This window comes from Bombus flavifrons, chromosome 13 (genome assembly GCF_040668555.2).
Source record: "Bombus flavifrons isolate JBK064 chromosome 13, iyBomFlav1_principal, whole genome shotgun sequence".
NCBI lineage: Eukaryota > Metazoa > Arthropoda > Insecta > Hymenoptera > Apidae > Bombus > Bombus flavifrons.
The window spans coordinates 5,218,909-5,237,294 of record NC_138454.1 but is presented as its reverse complement, the minus strand read 5'-3'; the positions used below and the strand labels follow the sequence as shown (position 1 = coordinate 5,237,294).

The window sequence follows — 18,386 nt, the reverse complement described above, 5'->3', positions numbered from 1 at the left end:
ATCCTAAAAATAAGGAAAATGTTGTCCGTAAAATTGTTAAGAAATATGCAAACTACTGTTTATCTTTCAATTTTGTAAATCACAAAACGTAAAATTGCCGGCGACACGCGACGTCGTATTATCATTGTTATGCACGTTCATCGAGGATGATACCAACAGGAAGTTATCAAAGAAAAAAAAAACACAATTCTCTGAGGTTGGAGCGCAATTATTCAGGTCGAGATTTGAAATCACGTGACGAGTTTCGACTTTCTATTGGCGCAGTTCCATGGAAAAATTGGCACCGAAATCCCATACAATTTACTCGTATAAAAGCATTTGAGGGACTTAAGAACCTAAAATGATTGTTATATTATAAATACGCTTAAAATTTTTAGATTACACTTAACGTACTTCTCATTTAACATACACTATTATTCTACTATGTTTGTTCTACATTGGCAAAACGATATCTAAATTACTTTGTTTACGTCCTTCAATACCTTTGCATTTATGCAATTCTAACCAATTATTCCAATGCTTGCATGTAATGACAAATAATTGATAACTAATATCTAGTAACTAATAACTAATAATTAATAATGATTATTTTCACTTGAAAAAGACGTTGAATATTCTTCAAGCGTTAACAAATATGTGTGCAAGAAATAATACAAAAAAATCTTTAAAAATATGTAAAAAGTGGCATTCTAAATCAAAGTACCTTCTTAATAAGTTAAAGAATCTAGCAAATAGAAACGCAACGTTTCATACTACTGTCGATAGAATCGCAATCATATTTTATCCAACGAGTTATACATCTGTTCTATTATCATGTTTATTTTAGTGTCGTGGATAGTATCCAAGGTTAATTGTCTCTGGACGTAAGCTTTACTCGTGCATTTGCTCAAGTCGCTTGAGATACACCGATCTGAGATTCGATTACTGATAATCTTTTAATTAGATATTCATGTTTACCAAGAATATCTGTTTGTAAAGAAAATAAACGATGAAGAAACATCTCGAATGAAATACTGGTTGAACGACAGATTTACAATCTGTGCGAAAGTATTGTTGTAGTCTCGCCTGAAGAAGGAACACTTACCAGACGTCATGATGCGAGAGATAAGGCAGACTTGACTAAAATTACAATACGTTGCGTGGAAATATTACACAGTTTTTAAGGTTTTCGTGTAAGCGGGTATGATGCACGCTCGATGGGTCATTGTCTTTCGTCTGAAACCAACTTCACACATCACACTTTCATTCAATCAATTTATTAATACAAAGACAGATAGCGTTCCTTTAATTTTAACTTGTAGCTTACTGTATCTATATTTACATTGAGTAGTTAATATAAAGTTATAAAATTATAAATACAGTCATAAGAACTACTTTTTAAGTATACATGTAATAAATGTAATAAATCTTTTCTTTGCAGGTACCGAAAGAATTACACAGCACTATTTAATCTTATTATTATATATCGCTTATTTTCTAAATTGAGCTTTGTCTTAAATCGACCTTAACCCTGTTAGATTTTTTGGTTCATATTAGACACGACTCTCTTTCTTGTTACTAACAAATTTCTTAAATTACAGGGAAGTAATACCTTCATTATCCACTACAATTTCTCTCAAGATTTAAAAAATCTCATTGTTTGTTAAAAAAAAGAATAAAACGAAAACATAAAAATCCGAGAATCGCAGTAGAGTTTGCGAACATGTTACGAGTCTAAAAATACTGCAAAGCATATCCTAAATACATATACTGCAATAATTATAAGTTATTAAGAATACATTATACGTTTGTAGAATCATTTTACGTCAGATTATGTACACTTTCGATGAAAAAGGTAATTGTTACTCTTTGATTATTTTATAAGATAATTACCACATTTAAGGTCAGATGACGCGGTATTTGTATATATTGACGTAAGAGTGTTTTATACCATAACTCCAGAACGCCAGAAACGGTAAATTTTCCGTTAAATAGATGGCCAACCGCATTTGGCTGTTGAAGAACGCCCTGAAGAATCTGGACCACCAATACGTAGTTGCTAATAGGTATTTGTGTGTAATTAGTTGAACATTCAAGATAAATCTACCGTACCACGACATCCTTGATGAATCTAAAAATATTATCTTTTTGCTTATACACTAAGTTCAATTTACGTCTGTATAGTAGAAGATTTACCTATTTTTAACGAGTGATTATTATTCGTGGCGGCAGTGGAGGCTAGAATGAATGTGAATTCAATGAAAGCACTCGAATCCATATAAGGATTCACCGGCCATAGGGATTCTATTAAAATACGACTCATCTCTTCGAAATCTTTGCTACCATTGGCAAGTGAGGGGAGAAAAACCTCGTCCAGAAGTCGTCTGCAAAGAGCCCGTGTCTCTTCCACGCTTCCGGTGCAAAGATTGTACCTATGGATAGATGTATTTAATTATTTACATAGAAAATTCTATCCTTATTACTTATTATTATTATTATTATTATTATTATTATTATTATTATTACTTAGTCCGTGCCTTTCGGCTTTGGACGAACTTTCGGTTTTACATCTCTTATGTCTATTTTTCTTCTTATATGTCTATCTCCCCTCTTTTCCATTCTATTCTATTGTACTACCTTGCTTATTCTACCTCTAAAAACTAAAAGTTAGGAACTATAAATTAGCAACTAGTGACTAAAAACTATTGCAACTTTGGTCTTTAGCCTCCTTGCTGTGCCTCCTTCTTGTCGTTTGCCCTTCTCTTCTCTATTATTGCTTTCAGTCCTGCTAAACCTTCTCCAGTCTCGTTTAGCGTTTTTCCTATGTCCTTTGGTCCTCCCGTTATTTCACATTCTTCTATTACATGTCTTAGGTCTTCTTCTTTCCTTCTGCATAGTCTGCATCCTTTTCCCCCTCTCCTTTCCAGTATTCCCTTGCTTTGGTCTCGTCTCCGCATCTGAATCCTGCCAGTATTCTTCTGTCCTTCCACTTAATTTTATTTGTAATTTTTCTTTGGCTATGTTTCTGTAGTGTATATTATACTTGGATTTCCTTATCCTTTTCCCCCTCTCTTCTGTTTCTCTCTTTCTTTTTTCTTCTATAAATCTTTCTTTTTTCGTCTGCTGTCATCCTTTCTTGCTCCTCTCCTGTTTCTATCTGCGTCCCTCCTTTTCTCACCTCTTCTAATCCCTTCTTTCTTTTTCTTGCTCTTTTCCCTTCCTGACCATTCCCCATTCTCTCTCTCTTTCCTTTATACACTTCTTTACTAATTCCTTTTTTGATTCTAGGGCTCTATCCTTATTACTTATACATGTAGAAGATCTTAGCTCTATTACTTTTGTACAACATTCTCTTTATTATTTACACAGAAAATTCTTTGCCCTTTTCACATCCATTTCAACAATTCATAATTTATTACTAAATTTATGCATTTATGGAAAATTTAAAATTTTTAGAAGTGTATGTAATATGTATATAAAAATATACAAAATATGCAAAGTGTTCTTTACAATATAATTGTGAAATATAAATATAATTTAGTGAAACGAACATTTTTATTTACATCCATTTCTCTGTAAATTTTTATGTAATTATAAATTTGCATAAATATCTACATTCCAACCATTTCTATTATTACTACTATAGCTATTAAATGTTGAACTGACATAAATTCTCTTCGTTACTTTAGAAAACAAATTTCAATTGAAATTAATTTTAAGATTTTGAAAAGAAATAAGTATTCATGTTTGGATTACAAACTTGTCTTCCATGCCCAGCATGTTGCCAATGACTCGCCAAAAGTGAATCAGTCCTTCCAGTTCCTCGGAACTGTTATTCACCCCAAGATAGTCACCAGCCACGAGGGTGAAACCCATGAATCCAAATTGAGCCAATGCCATATCCAGTTGCGAGACTCTGTTCAGCCCCGCCTCTGAACTTCTTCGAAACGCTACGCAGTGTTTTTTCCGTACGATTTTCAGCGATTCGAGAAATCTGCAAAACGAGAAAGAGAAAAAGCAAAAATATTATTCTTATAAAAGATCTTATTCAGAATGAACTCAAAATTTGTGTTTAATTCGTCTTTAATGTATCGATCTATCAATCTTTTTTAATATTTCATACCAAACAAATCTACTTAGTTTAAATCGTTTAATTTTTCTCTCTATTCCTCTTTTTTTTTATTTTCTCTTATTTACGCTTACGTTACGGTAGAACTAAGTTGAATCTTACGATCGAATCTTCCATTTGATACTCTACTATTCTATTCTATACGCATATATGTTATATGGTTGGGTTTTATTGAAAAAATATGTATGATACTCGTGTTGAATATCTTGGACTTTCCCAGACACGAAATTATTCCGTTCGTTCGTCTACACAGGAATATATATCCGGCAAGATAAATCGATTAAAATACCGACACTGCACGCGTTCGATGATTCCTTGAATGTCAATGAACGACGAGTACCCGATGGATTCTCCCCTCATCCATATTTTCGTACACAGGACACTTTGTCAGAATTCGTAAAAAAATCAACATTTCGATACGATGTTGAATACGTTACTATACATGTTTCAAAGCGTCAATTTAATGATAATGGTCAACACGCGTTGGAAGTGTTACTGTTATAAATAGCGACAAATGATAAGAATAGAAACTTATTTAAAGAAAACGGTATTCTTAACACGCCTCGCGTTTCCGAGAAACTGAATCAGTAAGTTACTGGTTCGCAGGAAAATGATTTACTTTTCATTTATCATTTTTGAAATTTTTTTGACACTATTCGAGGTATCTTATATGAATAAATTAAAACTTCTTTAGTAGATGAATTGCTGCCCAGTTGAAAACCAGATTTTTTGTTTCTGCAATTACTGAAAAGTGTTTTTAAAATGAGAAAAAAATATTTATGTTACTCTCGTATGATCTTTAAATAACCGTTGTTAGGTGTACTTACTCTTTTTCTATGCCAGCTCTTTTTCCATACCAAACCCAATTATGTAGAATGGTGGATACGTATCTGCGAAAGGCAGCACACGATGTGCCACTCTGTCTGGTGAATATTAAAACGTCCTTGATCGACGGTACAGCGAATAAAGATAATAATCCACATAGTTTGGCAATCATCATGGTGAAAGCGTTGTTATAAAACATCTGCTGTCCAAGGCGAAACTTTTTTTCGTCGAAGAACGACGGTAATTCTGGTTGTAGCCATTCAAAGTCCATGAAAGTGCTTGCTCCATCTTCGAGGAGTGTTCGCAGCTTCGATTCCACATCTAAATGCAGACACAGGCTCACGACATTTGTTATTTTAATAACAATAATAAAATGTTCTTTTCACTTTCATCGATCGAAATACTTTTCAGCGTTTTAAATTTATGACTTGTTATAGGAGAATGTCTTAAAAAATTACTTATATATGTCGGGTTTACATTATGATTTAGGATTAGGGGAGTGAAATGAATCTTCGTTTGGATTACACAGTGCCGTTATGCGATAGAGAAGACATTGACTAGTGCAAATACGATTATTACAGGATTGGACAAGTGACCGTGGTAATTAGACACTCGAGAAACTAATGACAATGATCCTAGGTTCAATAATGAATCTGCGGTCAACGGGATGATAGATGTACGTGCTCACGAAATCTAAATTGGACGCGTAATATTCACTGGTCTTACTCTTTTCGTCGATGAGGTCGCAAGGAAGAATGAGTTTCCGTCCCGATGATGCCACAGAGGAAAAACTATATTGAGGTGTGTCTAAGGACACGAGGTCATCGGATTCGTCGAGGATAGCCTTCGTTCAGAAGGTGAGGGAAATTGGCGTTGCTGCTAATTGGTTAATCTTCATATCGGTGGTTAGAAAGGATGCTAGCCGCCCTCGAGGGAAAGTTACTGGTGGGAGACACCGTCCGTTGGACAATAAGTCTCCTCTACCTTCTCGTAGTTGGGACAAAGACTGTTTGTCTGTTTGAAGGACTTTAGTTAGCTAAATCTTAAGATTTATAACGGGCCCTCAGGCTAGCTGAACATGTACTGCGGAGATGCATCGACATCTGGCAATCATCTTACTCGAAGGATAGGGTCTGCGTATGGCGAGCTACGGGACAGAGACCGTTGGAAAGTTTACTGTCGAGTGTTGCAACTATTTCCTTTTTAAGGAGAGCTATAGAGTTACTCCATGCCTTTGTTAGACAAAGCTTTGGGCCTTGAGCCCAAGCTCATTGTCACAAATCTCGCACAAATACAATTGGGCAGAATGACGGCAAATTGTTTAATTACAATTGCAAACCTTAATTACAATCTTTTATGGGTTTTTCGAAGTTTCAGGGGGGAGGCCCCGGTGTCCTCTCATCTCCGACATATAAATAATAATAAAGAAATGTAGAATATTTGCTATATGCGCTATACCGGACTGAAAAATAAAGGTCTGTAGTTCAAAATCCAGAACCAAGAATTTTGCTCTTGAATTTTGATTCTTGAATCTTTTAGGTGCTGAATTTCTGACCTCGAATTCCTAATATGCATATTAATACACATACTATACATACTATAGGAACATTCCAAACTCTTGAAAGTCCTTGAGACTCATCATCTTTAAACTCTTCTGAAGTCCTCGGTATCCTCAGAACCTAGATGATTCCGAGAATCTTTCGATGATTCTAAAATCTACAAAATTCCAGGAAACTGAAATTTCCAAAATCCGATTAACTAAAATAAATTAACTACCGAAGTATCCTAAAATACCATTAAATCCTATGTCATCCTCTGTAACGGATTGCTTGTAACAAACTCGTATTAAATCTGATAAATCGCAGTTCTACCGTATTACGAATGGCAACAAATCTTCGTAAAAATGAAGTTGTTTCGTGATTCGATCATTGTTTGACAAAAAACTTACAACAGACCGATTTTGTAAAACAAGCGCACGCACATAGAACGTAGATCGTGTGGGTGATCTTACGATTCGATATGACGGAATTCATTTGGTATTCAGAGCCATCGAAAGTGGGTACATCTGTGCAGCGGACGTGACAGGAATAAAGAAGATCGATAGATGCCCATAATGAGACGTAATCGAATACGGTGTGCTTGCTTATATTAGGCCCATTATCATTAGGTCACTATCGAATTGATTGAACCATAATGGATTATTCCAGTAATTCCCATACTTTCGAACCTTTCACCTTTTAAAAGTACAAATTCAAATACAATCTTCAATTGAACTGAAATAGACGAATCGAATTCACTTAAAGTATGCAATCATGCCATGCAAGGATTTCTAATGATTACCACATGGCCTTCTAGATACATATCATATAAAGTAAATTGAAGGTTGTTCGAGAGTGTTCAAGATCGTCCTATGATCAAATCTATAAGAGATCGGTCATTCTATGGCCAAATTTTAATATCCGGACCTAATAAATATTTAATAGGTATTTTAGTCGATTTGTATTAATTTTATAGAAGTAGTAAGCAATAAAATATAATGTACTATAATTAAATACGATGATAATTGGTGTCTAGAATTAGATACCTCTGTGTGAATTAATCGTGGTAGTGTTTCTCTTCGTTTAAAATTAGAATAACCTGCTTTATCTGACTCATAGTTTCGTATGTAATTAAATAACGCGAGGATAAAGAACTCTTGAAGTAAGTAAATAATTCTATAATGCTTAATACGAACACCAATACTCCTGTTACAGGTTAGTTTTTATCGCTTTTTAACATTTTATCACACATAGTTGCAATCATAAAAGATAAAGGGATAAAACAAAGGATCATAGTTCTTTTATCTAATTTTGTAATTAGTTCCAAATCCTTTCGTATGTAATTTTTCGATTAACTATATAACTAAAAATATTGTATTTCTGTCGAGTAATATTTTCTAATAGCTATCGATTTATAAACCAGAGAAACTTCCAGAATGACATAATGAATAAAAGCTACTTCCGTCTGATTGATCACGAAGGAGCTATTATAAGAGGTTGCGAAACATCGAAGACACAATTTGCAATTGTCAACTTGTTCAGACTTCAAAATACAGTCCACTCTAATCGAACGATAGACATTTGTTCGATTTACAATACCATAGACAATACTCGATATCAATCATCCAACAAAATTTATTTTATCTTTTTAAAAGAAAATTATCTCGTCATATCTTATTTTTCTTATTATTTATTTTATTATTTATTATTATTATTTTATCATTACTTTATAAATTCGATTTTCTACTTGTGAATAGTATGTAGAAAGTTAGATCATCGAGGTTATGTCACCGGCACATTGCGAAAACAATTGCTTTCACCGAACAATTCTTCGATATATTCTCTAGTTAACAGTTAATCGTTTCTGTTTCTATTTTAACAACGTTAGTTGAATATTTGAATAATGAAAACGTAGAAGAATTAGAATTCAGCTATTTTCTCGCGTATTGCACATGCATTGCATTCATAGTTAAAGTACCGAGAAAAGTAAGTCGAGGACGTCCGTTTCTATTCGCACTTTCGTCAATTACTGCATGTTTAGAAGGAACGTGCAATCCTCCGAGAAAACGTGAAACGTGTTAAGTGACGATTGGCGATAGCTAATATTCTACATTAACAGTAAGTTATCAAATCGATTTCGTTGATCATTCATAGTGAGGAAATATCTATTCAGTCTTTAAATATTATTATAGGCAATAATTGGTTCGAAAATTAGTTATAAATTCATATATAAATTCAAATAGAAATAATCTTTGAATTTTCCAAATTTAATATTTCTATTGATCTTTTCTTTTTTTTTTATTTTAACTACTTTAAATGATTACACCTCTATTGATGATCTATGCACAGATATTGCCAAGATATTATTTTTTTCTTATTATTTATCTTGTAGACAAATGAATAAATAAAGAATATGATAGTAAATTAATATAATAATAAAATAAGTAATAATTATAATAATAATAATAATCTTTAATAATTATTTAATGGAATCATTCCAAATTTTATTTCATAATTTAAATACGTAACATCTCTAATATTTAGTACAAAACCTTCAATAATCGGAGAAAAAAAATGGTTATATCACAAAAAAAATCTATTATATCAACTATGGTATAGTCTCACAATCAATAGAAAAATCATAAATTGGATTTGTCAGGAATTGCGAAACCTTCCTGTATATGTATTTACGCGTCCTTCATAGAGACAAGAGAGGCCAACGATGTACGATAAACTTTTTTCTTTTTTGTCCGAGTGCTTACTCTTTCTTTTAAAAATATAGGAAATCATCTATAATCTAATAATCACGATCTTTCACCTCTGAAATTCTTTAAATAATCTCGATAAAATATCACGCGACCTTTACATGAGAGAACTAATAATAATAATGATTCTATAAATCTATATACAAATAATTTTGGTCACGAACCAAAATTATGTAACTGTATCTACATTTAAACATGACGAAAACTTTGGAGACAGTAAATTTCCACTTTAAAGTCAAAGAATTACGCTAACTTAACCTTCATACTGCTACCTATATTACATTAAATAATTACATATTTAAAACTATCTCTGCATCTCACAACGGTTCCATCTATAAGATTTTAAACTTATGAAATTCGAGATTTCCAATTCTGCAAAAAAAGAGATCGACACTACGCAAATATTCTTATCTGACTGAAACAAGAAACATAATGCTGCTTGGAAACGAACTATATCTCGCAGGAATGGAAGCAAAATATCTGGCACAAGTATACAAATTGGTCCATCAAGAGTAAACAAAATATCGTCGGTGCACTGCACCTCTCGAAAAAAGCCACTGACCTGTAAAGTCCGTTTGTTTCTCTATGTTTTTTGTATCCTGCTCGATCTTCTTTCTCATTTTCGTACACGCGAATAACGGAATCACTCCTTTTTCATTTAAACCACATGTATCGCAGGGTGCACTGCACTATACGTAAACTGTTCAATGTTCAGCTGCAAATGTTACGTTCACCGGCACTGTCGGGCCCACATGCACGAGGTAATCAAACGAACCAATTTATCGTCACGTAAGCACAATTCTCCGCGAACGAACTGCAAGATTGTCACGTCTTCATTACTTGATCGTGCTAGTTGCGTGCATTGCAAGGGAATGAAAGGAACAAGTTTCTAGCGTACATCTTAGGAGAAAGGTAAGTCTCCTACCTTTCGCTCGTTCCTTCCTTCTCCTAGCTGTGCAACGTTCTCTTTAAATGTATATGGGAGACATGTAAGTGGAGTATATGAACAACCTTAATGGAAAAAGTCGAATATCGAATGCTTTTTTTATATAAGAAATATATTTTTTTATATGAAATATTATAAAAATTTTTTATTCAAGAAAAATTAAAATATGAAATATTCTCTTTTTTTACGATATGAAATCCGAATTTTTATTTAAAATTTCATATTGCTACTGTATAAATATATTTTTAATCTTTAAGTTATTTATAGTTTTCATTCCGTTTTATTAATATTCGTTTCTCTTTTTGTGAGTGGATGGTTTTTTCATTTATCTAATTGTGTCGGAAGTTAAATATTACATTTGCTGAATTAGATATTATATTAATATTTTGTAAAAATACATGGTGCAGATATTAAAATATTATTATTAAATTTATTTAATTAAATTGTATCTTAATTTAATTTTCTCTGAAAATAACTCAAAGCGTAGACGATATTCGTGATCACGTGGTTACCGATAGAGCAAAAATGCCGGTGGATGAAATTATCGGTAGAGCAAGAAACTCCCTCATTTCGTTTGCGAAAATAAACGTTAAAACGCGGCTTATCGCGTTTCGTACGGAGAGAAAGGGAAAGTGGTTTGCTTTTACTTTTCTGTCTGCTCTAACTTCGTACGTATATGTACGCAGTACTCGTATGGTGTTCGTACGCTGGAGAAAGTAGATAGCTATTGTATTTTCGACATCGTTGCTTGTGTTGTTCTACACGTATTGCACATGCTTTAAACTACAGATGAAGAATAGACATCTCTTAGAACTGTCATACACCTATCATGAAATATTTTATAGTCTTTATATGTTCGATTACTCCTCGATGATTCTAGTAAGAATAATTGATACCATTTTAAGGATGCAATAGGATACCTTAATACAGTTCTGTATTGAAACATAAAATAATTATTAACTACCACGAAAACATACAAATTACATATTATGAAATATTGTAACATACATAATAAAGTTCATCGGTTTGTAAATCTTGTACCTCAGTACTATTAATTACCATTTGTATGAACTGTGTTCTTTATACGTAATTTAGATTTGTGTATATAAAAAATGTGAAAATTATTAAATTTGTTATCATTTTTTGAGAAATAAATTGACGATGAAAGTGCAAAAAATCATTCAAAATAAAAAAGATCATTGTTCGCGGTGTTCACAATAATCACGACAAATAAATTTTTTATTGTATAGATATAAAGAAAAAGATACTAACACATTTTGAATACTCCTACATGAACTTCGAAAATGATGGAGATGTTTTACGATATGTCTTGCTGATTTTAAGTAACTATACTTAAATGCAGATGAAAGAATTAAGCGTAATCAATATTTACAAAAGTAAGTTCAATATTAAACAATGGAGAGTTTGCGAAGACGCGAAGTTGCGTTTATATACGTGTCAGCCATGACACATTAAACATTTATTCTTTTGTAAAATGCTTAATGATTACTCTATTTTGATTCATACATTTATAATTTCTGTAAGGTACATTGTTTTTATAGATAGATAAACAACAACAGGCAAGCTTTGGAAAAACCATGTATTATAGAATAATAATAGATTACATTGTTCATGGTAATAATGATATAATAAACCAGAATATATCTGACAATAATAATAAGAATCTAAAATAACACGAATACTGAATACATATTATTAACAATAATGAGAGGAGGGACTTTGGGGATGTTTGGCAAAGGAAGGGGCCAAGCCGCTCAGAACTATGTTTAAAAATGAAAGAAACAAAAAGAGAGACGGAATGAGAAGGGATAGTAAACATTAGATTCGATAAAACCAATAAGATCTTTGGATCGATAACCTAACATTTCGCGACATGTTCCAGTTGTTCGAGCATTTTAAAATGAAACTAAATAATCCGCCGCAAGACGATTTCAGTCACATTTGAGATCCACTCCTCTTATCGCATGCAAAAAAAAGATTATATTTTTGAATCGATAGAACAAGACGAAAAAACGAGAAAAAAATAAGTAAAACGAAATACAATGACAGGAATGACAATCGGCTGCGTTTAAGACTTACTGCTAAAGTAATTACGATAAATTGCTAATGAGCAATTTATGATTGTTTTAAAAAAAAGCAACGCGTTCACGGCGCTGATTTATATAAAATGTAAATTTCTTTTCAATTTTTTCTCTTTCGAAAAATAATAAAATATAGATGATTTGATCGGGCAATCTCTTGGATTAAACACGAAACCCGTAAATGTTTTATCTTATTTCGTACTGTCGTATAAACTAAGGAAAAAACCTTTTCATATGTACTGCATTATACGTACACATGATGTTTTGTTTATCATTATATTATTCGTAACATTATTTGCGCAGCGTATGGACGTAAAAACATTTGTTAATACGCGACAGGTTTATACGCGTCAAGTTGTTGTTATTATCGCGTTTCCCTCATTTTTTCTGTTCATACAAACCGAAAACGATAAGAGAGCGAGAAAAGATGAAAAAAAAAAAAAAAAGAAAAAGAAAAAGGAGATCGAGCACATCATTTTTCCACTCGAGAGCCAGCTCGTTTTAGGAATTCTACGCTGTTTCCAGACATCTGGAAATCGTTAATTGCACCCTGGTCTTGCGGATTGGTCCTTTCCCACCGGTGCCATGATCATTGATGACTAAATTTACTGTTTGTGTATCACGAGCTGAGATCTTAGACTTACTAACGAAGCACCTTGAATATACTAAAAAAGAAAACATACGACAATGTCTAGATAGTTAATAAAGAAAAATGTTTTCTAGATATCTAAAAAGAAAAAATTAGGAGAACGACAAAAATATTGAAGTTAATTAGCTCAGTTGCATGGACAGAACACGCTGACGTTGTTTGTATCTTCTGTGTCTTCTTTTATATCTTTGTTGCTTTTTGGTTTCATTTTAAAAGTTTCTCGATTATTGTATCGACTGTAAACGAATTATGGAGGGTATATTCCTATAAAATATCAAAGAATGCAATTCGCGTCGGGAGAACGCACGGCACGACAGTAATATAATAACGCTAAATAAATTGATAGCAGACGATATCGTTTCGCGTGGCAGCGATACTTTATGTTTAGAGTGCAAAACGGTACGTCGAATTTACAGAGGCCTCGTAGTTAATTCGATGTTGAACTAATGCACCGTGTGATATGATACGGTCATGCCATGAACGAAGCCAAGTTTATTAATTGACTGTCCAATCTGTATTGGTGTAGACTATTGGCAAGGTGAACCGTTATCTTTTTTTTTCTCTTTCTGTCCTTTTTTCCCTCTGTGAATGATTGAAAGCCTCTTAGGCAAGCTACAAAAATTGCGGTAGAATAACAAGTCAACGAGAAAGAGCTTGTCAATCAATAAATTATTCGTGTAATATCCCTCCAAATATTTTGATATGATTTATGGAGGTTTGGCAGCTCTGTGTCTTTTCCTCTTTTTCAATATATGATACTAGTGATACTATCAGAGAATGTACCGGGTGGACAAATTTTTCCGTTTTTTCAATCTTAAAACGCAATGTTCGAAATCTCCTTTTCCAAGTGCGAAATCCTGCATACGAGTATGAAAAATAAAGGAGGCAAAAAACGTCCTCGCAAGGGAAGCATCAACGCGTAGTCAAGAATTTGAGTTCAGTTGTTAAAAGCTATACGTACTACGATCCACAATATTGTTATCGAACATGTACTAATCTGTACCACCCGGTATAATTCCACTAATTGCTTGGTTGAAAGGTAAGTACGCGATGACCAGCCGTTGTTCCATCGTGAAACTGTTCTCTTGGTCTAACCTACGGGAACGACTCAATATTTTACGTTAAATTACATATGTTACTGAAATACCAGACGTATCGATCAGCTTTTCTTCTCGGTAATAATCGTTTCGAAACTGTATCATTCTGGACATGTATCTATTCAAATCCAAGATTGGAAGTTGCAAATTTGTTTTCTTGCATCCAGCCTGCAAATGTTGATGATGTCCCATGGGTTTAATTTTTTCATTCGAAGACTATCAACAGATATTACTGGAAGCAAAATTGTTTGACGGATCTTGATAAACAAATATGTAATTAATGTATACTTCTTGTTGCCGTTTGAACTCGTATTATAAACACTTCATAAGTTATTTAACAGTTAATGGGGATCATTCTTCTAAAAGTTCCACCTGTATCTAGCATATATGTATAGATTATGTTAAAATCTTTCATCATCTGTGTATACCCACAGCAAATATTCTAAATTCAGTGAAAAATTATTCAGCTTCACGATTGAAAAACTTTTCACTATGATCCGTCTTCAAAATTATGCAAAGGAAGACGAATGGATTCGTCGAAAAATAAACGGCGGTCAGCAAAAGCACGTCTTGATATTTTGGTATGACTGTGTTCATATATATTGTGATTTCGTGTCCCTCTCTTTTGCATTTGTTATCGTTCTGACTTTTTTTTTTCCTTTTTTCTTATTGGTTAATCTTCTATCTATTTACATTGCTCTTTAGTTGCAAGCTAGTATCTGATACTAGGTACAAACAAGGTTATCACGAGAGCACGGCACCAACTTCAGTCGCATCTTTGCAGTCTTGAATGGATAGTTGAGCTAACTCGCTCACTATTTCTTCCTGAGTGGTTGAATCCGTTTTCTTTAATATCATATATCCTGGTTGTATCTCCTCGTTCTCGCCGTTAATTTTAGTATTATTCTTCGCCTGTCCATTACTCTTTCGTTTACTTGACGTTTCTTCACCAGACATACCAGGGTGAATCTTGAAAACGCTCTTGATAATGTTATTAACCGTCTGAGAACGTTTTGGACTATCGTTCTTTTGGTCTGAAACGAATCTAATGCGAATTGTTCTGTTATTCTCCGTATTTTCTTTGTGTTTGTTTCCTTTCATCACGATAGCTTTTGACTTTGGATATTTTTGATCCGATGAATTTTGCCCGTTTGGAACATCCGTATTGTTTACTTCTTGTTGTTTCTCTTCGCAAGCAGATGTATTTTCCTCGACAGAATTCACTGCATCTCGTCCTATCGTGTTCGTCGACGATGAATCTGAAGTGTGAATATCGTGTGGTTTTCTAGACAACTCTTCACTATCAGAATCATTAACCTTTTTAGTTTCTTCGTCTAAATCCGTTACTTGCACGTTGTTTGTTTCTTCGATCGAACCTTTTTCTATGACTACTTTATTATTATCATTGAGTATATGGTTATTTGTATCTTGTCGATCATTCGATGATATCTCGCGCTGCAAGACTTTCACGGGACTTTTCGGTTTTGTGCCATTATCGGATGTGTCTTTGTTCTGACAATTTGTACAAGAGGATTGTTTGGAATGAGTAGGAGAATTCATTTGTCTCTTACTGGCATTGTTCTTCTGAGCAACACCCATATGTGGTCTACTTAATCTAAGAACGTTAATCGACGAAGTTGTTTGAGCATTATATGGTGCTGCTGGTTCATATTGTGGAACTGGTTGCACATGATTCAAATGCATTTGTTGCTGATGTGGTTGCATTCTGCGCACGTCAAGGTCCATTCTCTGTTGATAAGCTATATATTGTTGGTAAGGTGCTGCTAAATTTGTATTCATAGCTGGATTAACGTTCGCGTTTGTGTTTGGGCCGTAATTAAGGCCGGCATTAGGATGAACATTCGAATTTACATATTGAGGTACCATTTGTCTAGGTAATTGTTGAAATTGATATTGTGGGGCTGGATATGCAGGGCAGTTTTGCTGTGGAATATTCTGTACTATGTTATCTCTACGATCTCTAGGAGCGATCGGTGTAATCCGAGGAACGTTTCCATGATATTGTTGTGGTATTAATTGCCCGGATTGGTACATCTGATCGTTTTGTGTAATTACTGGATTCTGAGATTGATGACCATAGCCTTCATAATGCATACCTTCGTTACTTATTGGCCTACCATACGCTACACTTGAATGATATTGTGGAGGTTGTGATGTGTAATCCTGCTGCTGATGATCTTGGTACTGAGGATATTGTGGAACAGGTGGCTGTGCATCGATCCAAGTTTCTTGCTGTGGCGGAGATTGCTCCAAATCCCGTCTCGCTTGTACTGCATTCCAAACTTCTTTCAATTCACCGGTAATATCTCGATCTTTCAGTATTGTATATTGTCGCATAAAAATTATGCCTGCATTCATCCTTTCCACGAAGTCTAGTAAATGTTCTATTAAGCTGGTACGCTTCTGTAGCAAAAATAGAGCCATGCAGGAAATTGTTCTTCACAAATGTGCTCAAGTATAACAATTGTGTACTACAAGTACCTTTGGATCTTGAGCGTTTTTGCCATTAATTCGAAGAATTTCGGGATTGGCCATTACCGCGAATACCACAGCTTCTGTTTTTGTACGTGGTGGTCGAACCCTCATTCCTCCATAAAACCGTACAGGCTGTGAAGGGTTCAATGGCATCACAATCTTTTCCCAAGATAAAACATTTACGTAACATGGAACAGCAGTGCCCTAAAGTAACAGAATAATAAAGTTTTGACTAATTTTAATTCGATGAACTTTCAATATGATTATAAATGCATTGGTAAAACTTCATAGAAAATCCTGGAATCATTGGGAGTTTCTGAAACACGTAAAGTTCTCTTTTAATTAAGTATACCTGTATGAAATCTTGTATACACATATGAGGCTGAGGAGGATTTTTAAAAAGACGAGCGCCATTGCGCTTCATTCTAGTTGCGCCACCTTCTGTCATTTTGTAACTGAAAATAAAAGTATTCGAAGTAAGTGAAAATAGTAGTTTACTATATATACATAAACAAATTCCATAAACTTAAATGAATAACACAAATAAAAAACACTTCCAAATTAATAAACAAATTGTAACAACAAGTTAAAAGCTCGTATGGTAGATATATATAATAATAAACAATATTTTAAAGAAAGAAAGATTGTAAAAATAAATATCATATCATTAATGCTTTCACTCGTTTAATTTATTTATAAATTTTACACTTATTTAATAACAATGCTAACGATGAGATTCTATGTTCGAAATAAAAAGGCAAGAAAAACAACGTTATGTCGTTCATTATTATGTTTAATAAGCACGGAGAAGAAAATTATCAGTTAAAGAATATCAGTAATTGTGTCACGTAAGTATTACGATACGACTGTAAATAGGAGCAGTAGAAGGGGCGGCTGAAAATTCGTACTAACAAATGTGATGGAGCAAATGCGTAAAAGTTGCATGCTAGTTTGCTTCTAATGAATTTCTATATTCATATATTAACAATAAAAATTTATTTAAATCAAATGCACCATGTATAAATTTCATGAGATCACTTGAATACAGAAATCGAACAATTTCTATGATATCGTCGTTGCATTAGAGCCCTCTCGTTACGCGACCATCATAGATTGTCAATATAACCTCAAAATTCTCTAAGTTTATACGGCAAATGTTTCAATAAATGTAAGCGGAAGGTTTATTTAAATGGTGCACTACTTTGAAATAACGATATATAGTCTTCTGTTACGTAAACTCACCCCCGCGGTGCTGTTTCACGCGTATAAACACTTAAACAAGCAGGGACACGATACGACACATTATGGGGCAGCTTCGGTGGAAAAGATCCATCGCTCCTTTTGTTTATTATTTTTCCGGAGTTTGCGCGATTGAATCGACCACGGGCGCTTTACTACTTTATGTGTTTAAATAACGAACTAAAATATCTAAGATGGCCGAAACGGAAATCATGCTTGTGCATTAGTGTGAAGTGGCCTAAAAAATCCCTAGATTCAATTTTTATTTTTTTTATTTCATTCTATGTAATTTTGTTATCGTTGATTTATGTATAAATAAAAGCTTGAAAGGTCAAGTATATCATATAATGTTAAAATATTTTTCGATCAGATTATATTTTGCGTTGTAAAATTTGAAGGAAATTAGCTGAAAGGTAATCGATATATTTGAATCAATAATCGAATCGTTTCAGTAGCGAAATTAGCGGGAGCTGCAGACGCGCAGCGTAGAATTTGGTTCTTAGATAGTAGTATTTTTAATTTATAACAATTGTGATATTAATTGTTAATTAAGAAATGTGTAATTTTTAGTGTCACGAATTTTTTGTGATAGTTATGTTCTATTATTTTATGTGTTATATT

The 18,386-nt window shown here is 33.5% G+C and overlaps 2 protein-coding genes across 6 annotated transcripts; both read right to left on the bottom strand.

Annotated features, from left to right (window-relative positions):
* Positions 1–4: 4 nt before the first annotated feature.
* LOC138186077 (uncharacterized) lies at positions 5–10,155 on the bottom strand. Of its 4 annotated transcripts, XM_069125598.1 has the most exons (6): positions 6,728–7,645; positions 6,392–6,649; positions 4,936–5,254; positions 3,740–3,973; positions 2,176–2,411; positions 5–2,110 (listed from the first exon to the last, which is right to left on the bottom strand). In XM_069125598.1, the coding sequence occupies exons 3-6, from the start codon at positions 5,202–5,204 to the stop codon at positions 1,884–1,886; spliced, it is 966 nt and encodes a 321-aa protein (XP_068981699.1). In that variant the 5' UTR covers positions 5,205–5,254; positions 6,392–6,649; positions 6,728–7,645; the 3' UTR covers positions 5–1,883. The 4 variants fall into 4 exon arrangements, with proteins under 4 accessions (XP_068981699.1, XP_068981698.1, XP_068981697.1 ...); XM_069125597.1 differs by lacking the exons at positions 6,392–6,649; positions 6,728–7,645 and adding an exon at positions 7,664–8,574; XM_069125596.1 differs by having other exon boundaries at positions 6,392–7,645.
* A 1,612-nt stretch (positions 10,156–11,767) lies between these two features.
* Positions 11,768–17,906, bottom strand: LOC138185929 (putative uncharacterized protein DDB_G0282129). Of its 2 annotated transcripts, none has more exons than XM_069125282.1 (4): positions 17,769–17,906; positions 16,879–16,981; positions 16,533–16,730; positions 11,768–16,454 (listed from the first exon to the last, which is right to left on the bottom strand). In XM_069125282.1, exons 2-4 carry the CDS (start codon positions 16,972–16,974, stop codon positions 14,775–14,777), a joined length of 1,974 nt encoding a protein of 657 aa, XP_068981383.1. In that variant the 5' UTR covers positions 16,975–16,981; positions 17,769–17,906; the 3' UTR covers positions 11,768–14,774. The 2 variants fall into 2 exon arrangements, with proteins under 2 accessions (XP_068981383.1, XP_068981384.1); XM_069125283.1 differs by lacking the exon at positions 17,769–17,906 and adding an exon at positions 17,541–17,717.
* Between the last annotated feature and the right edge of the window lie 480 nt (positions 17,907–18,386).

Bases quoted from the DNA above. Each gene is read 5' to 3' on its own strand.
- LOC138186077 (XM_069125595.1), bottom strand. From the start codon at position 9,856: ATGAGAAAGAAGATCGAGCAGGATACAAAAAACATAGAGAAACAAACG. The intron at 5,255-9,798 runs GTCAGTGGCTTT...GTCTGCATTTAG, and splicing joins GAAACAAACGGACTTTACAG to ATGTGGAATCGAAGCTGCGA. The intron at 2,111-2,175 runs GTAAATCTTCTA...TAATATTTTTAG, and splicing joins TAATCACTCGTTAAAAATAG to ATTCATCAAGGATGTCGTGG.
- LOC138185929 (XM_069125282.1), bottom strand. From the start codon at position 16,974: ATGACAGAAGGTGGCGCAACTAGAATGAAGCGCAATGGCGCTCGTCTT. The intron at 16,731-16,878 runs GTATACTTAATT...CTGTTACTTTAG, and splicing joins GTATACAAGATTTCATACAG to GGCACTGCTGTTCCATGTTA. The intron at 16,455-16,532 runs GTACTTGTAGTA...TTTTTGCTACAG, and splicing joins AAAACGCTCAAGATCCAAAG to AAGCGTACCAGCTTAATAGA.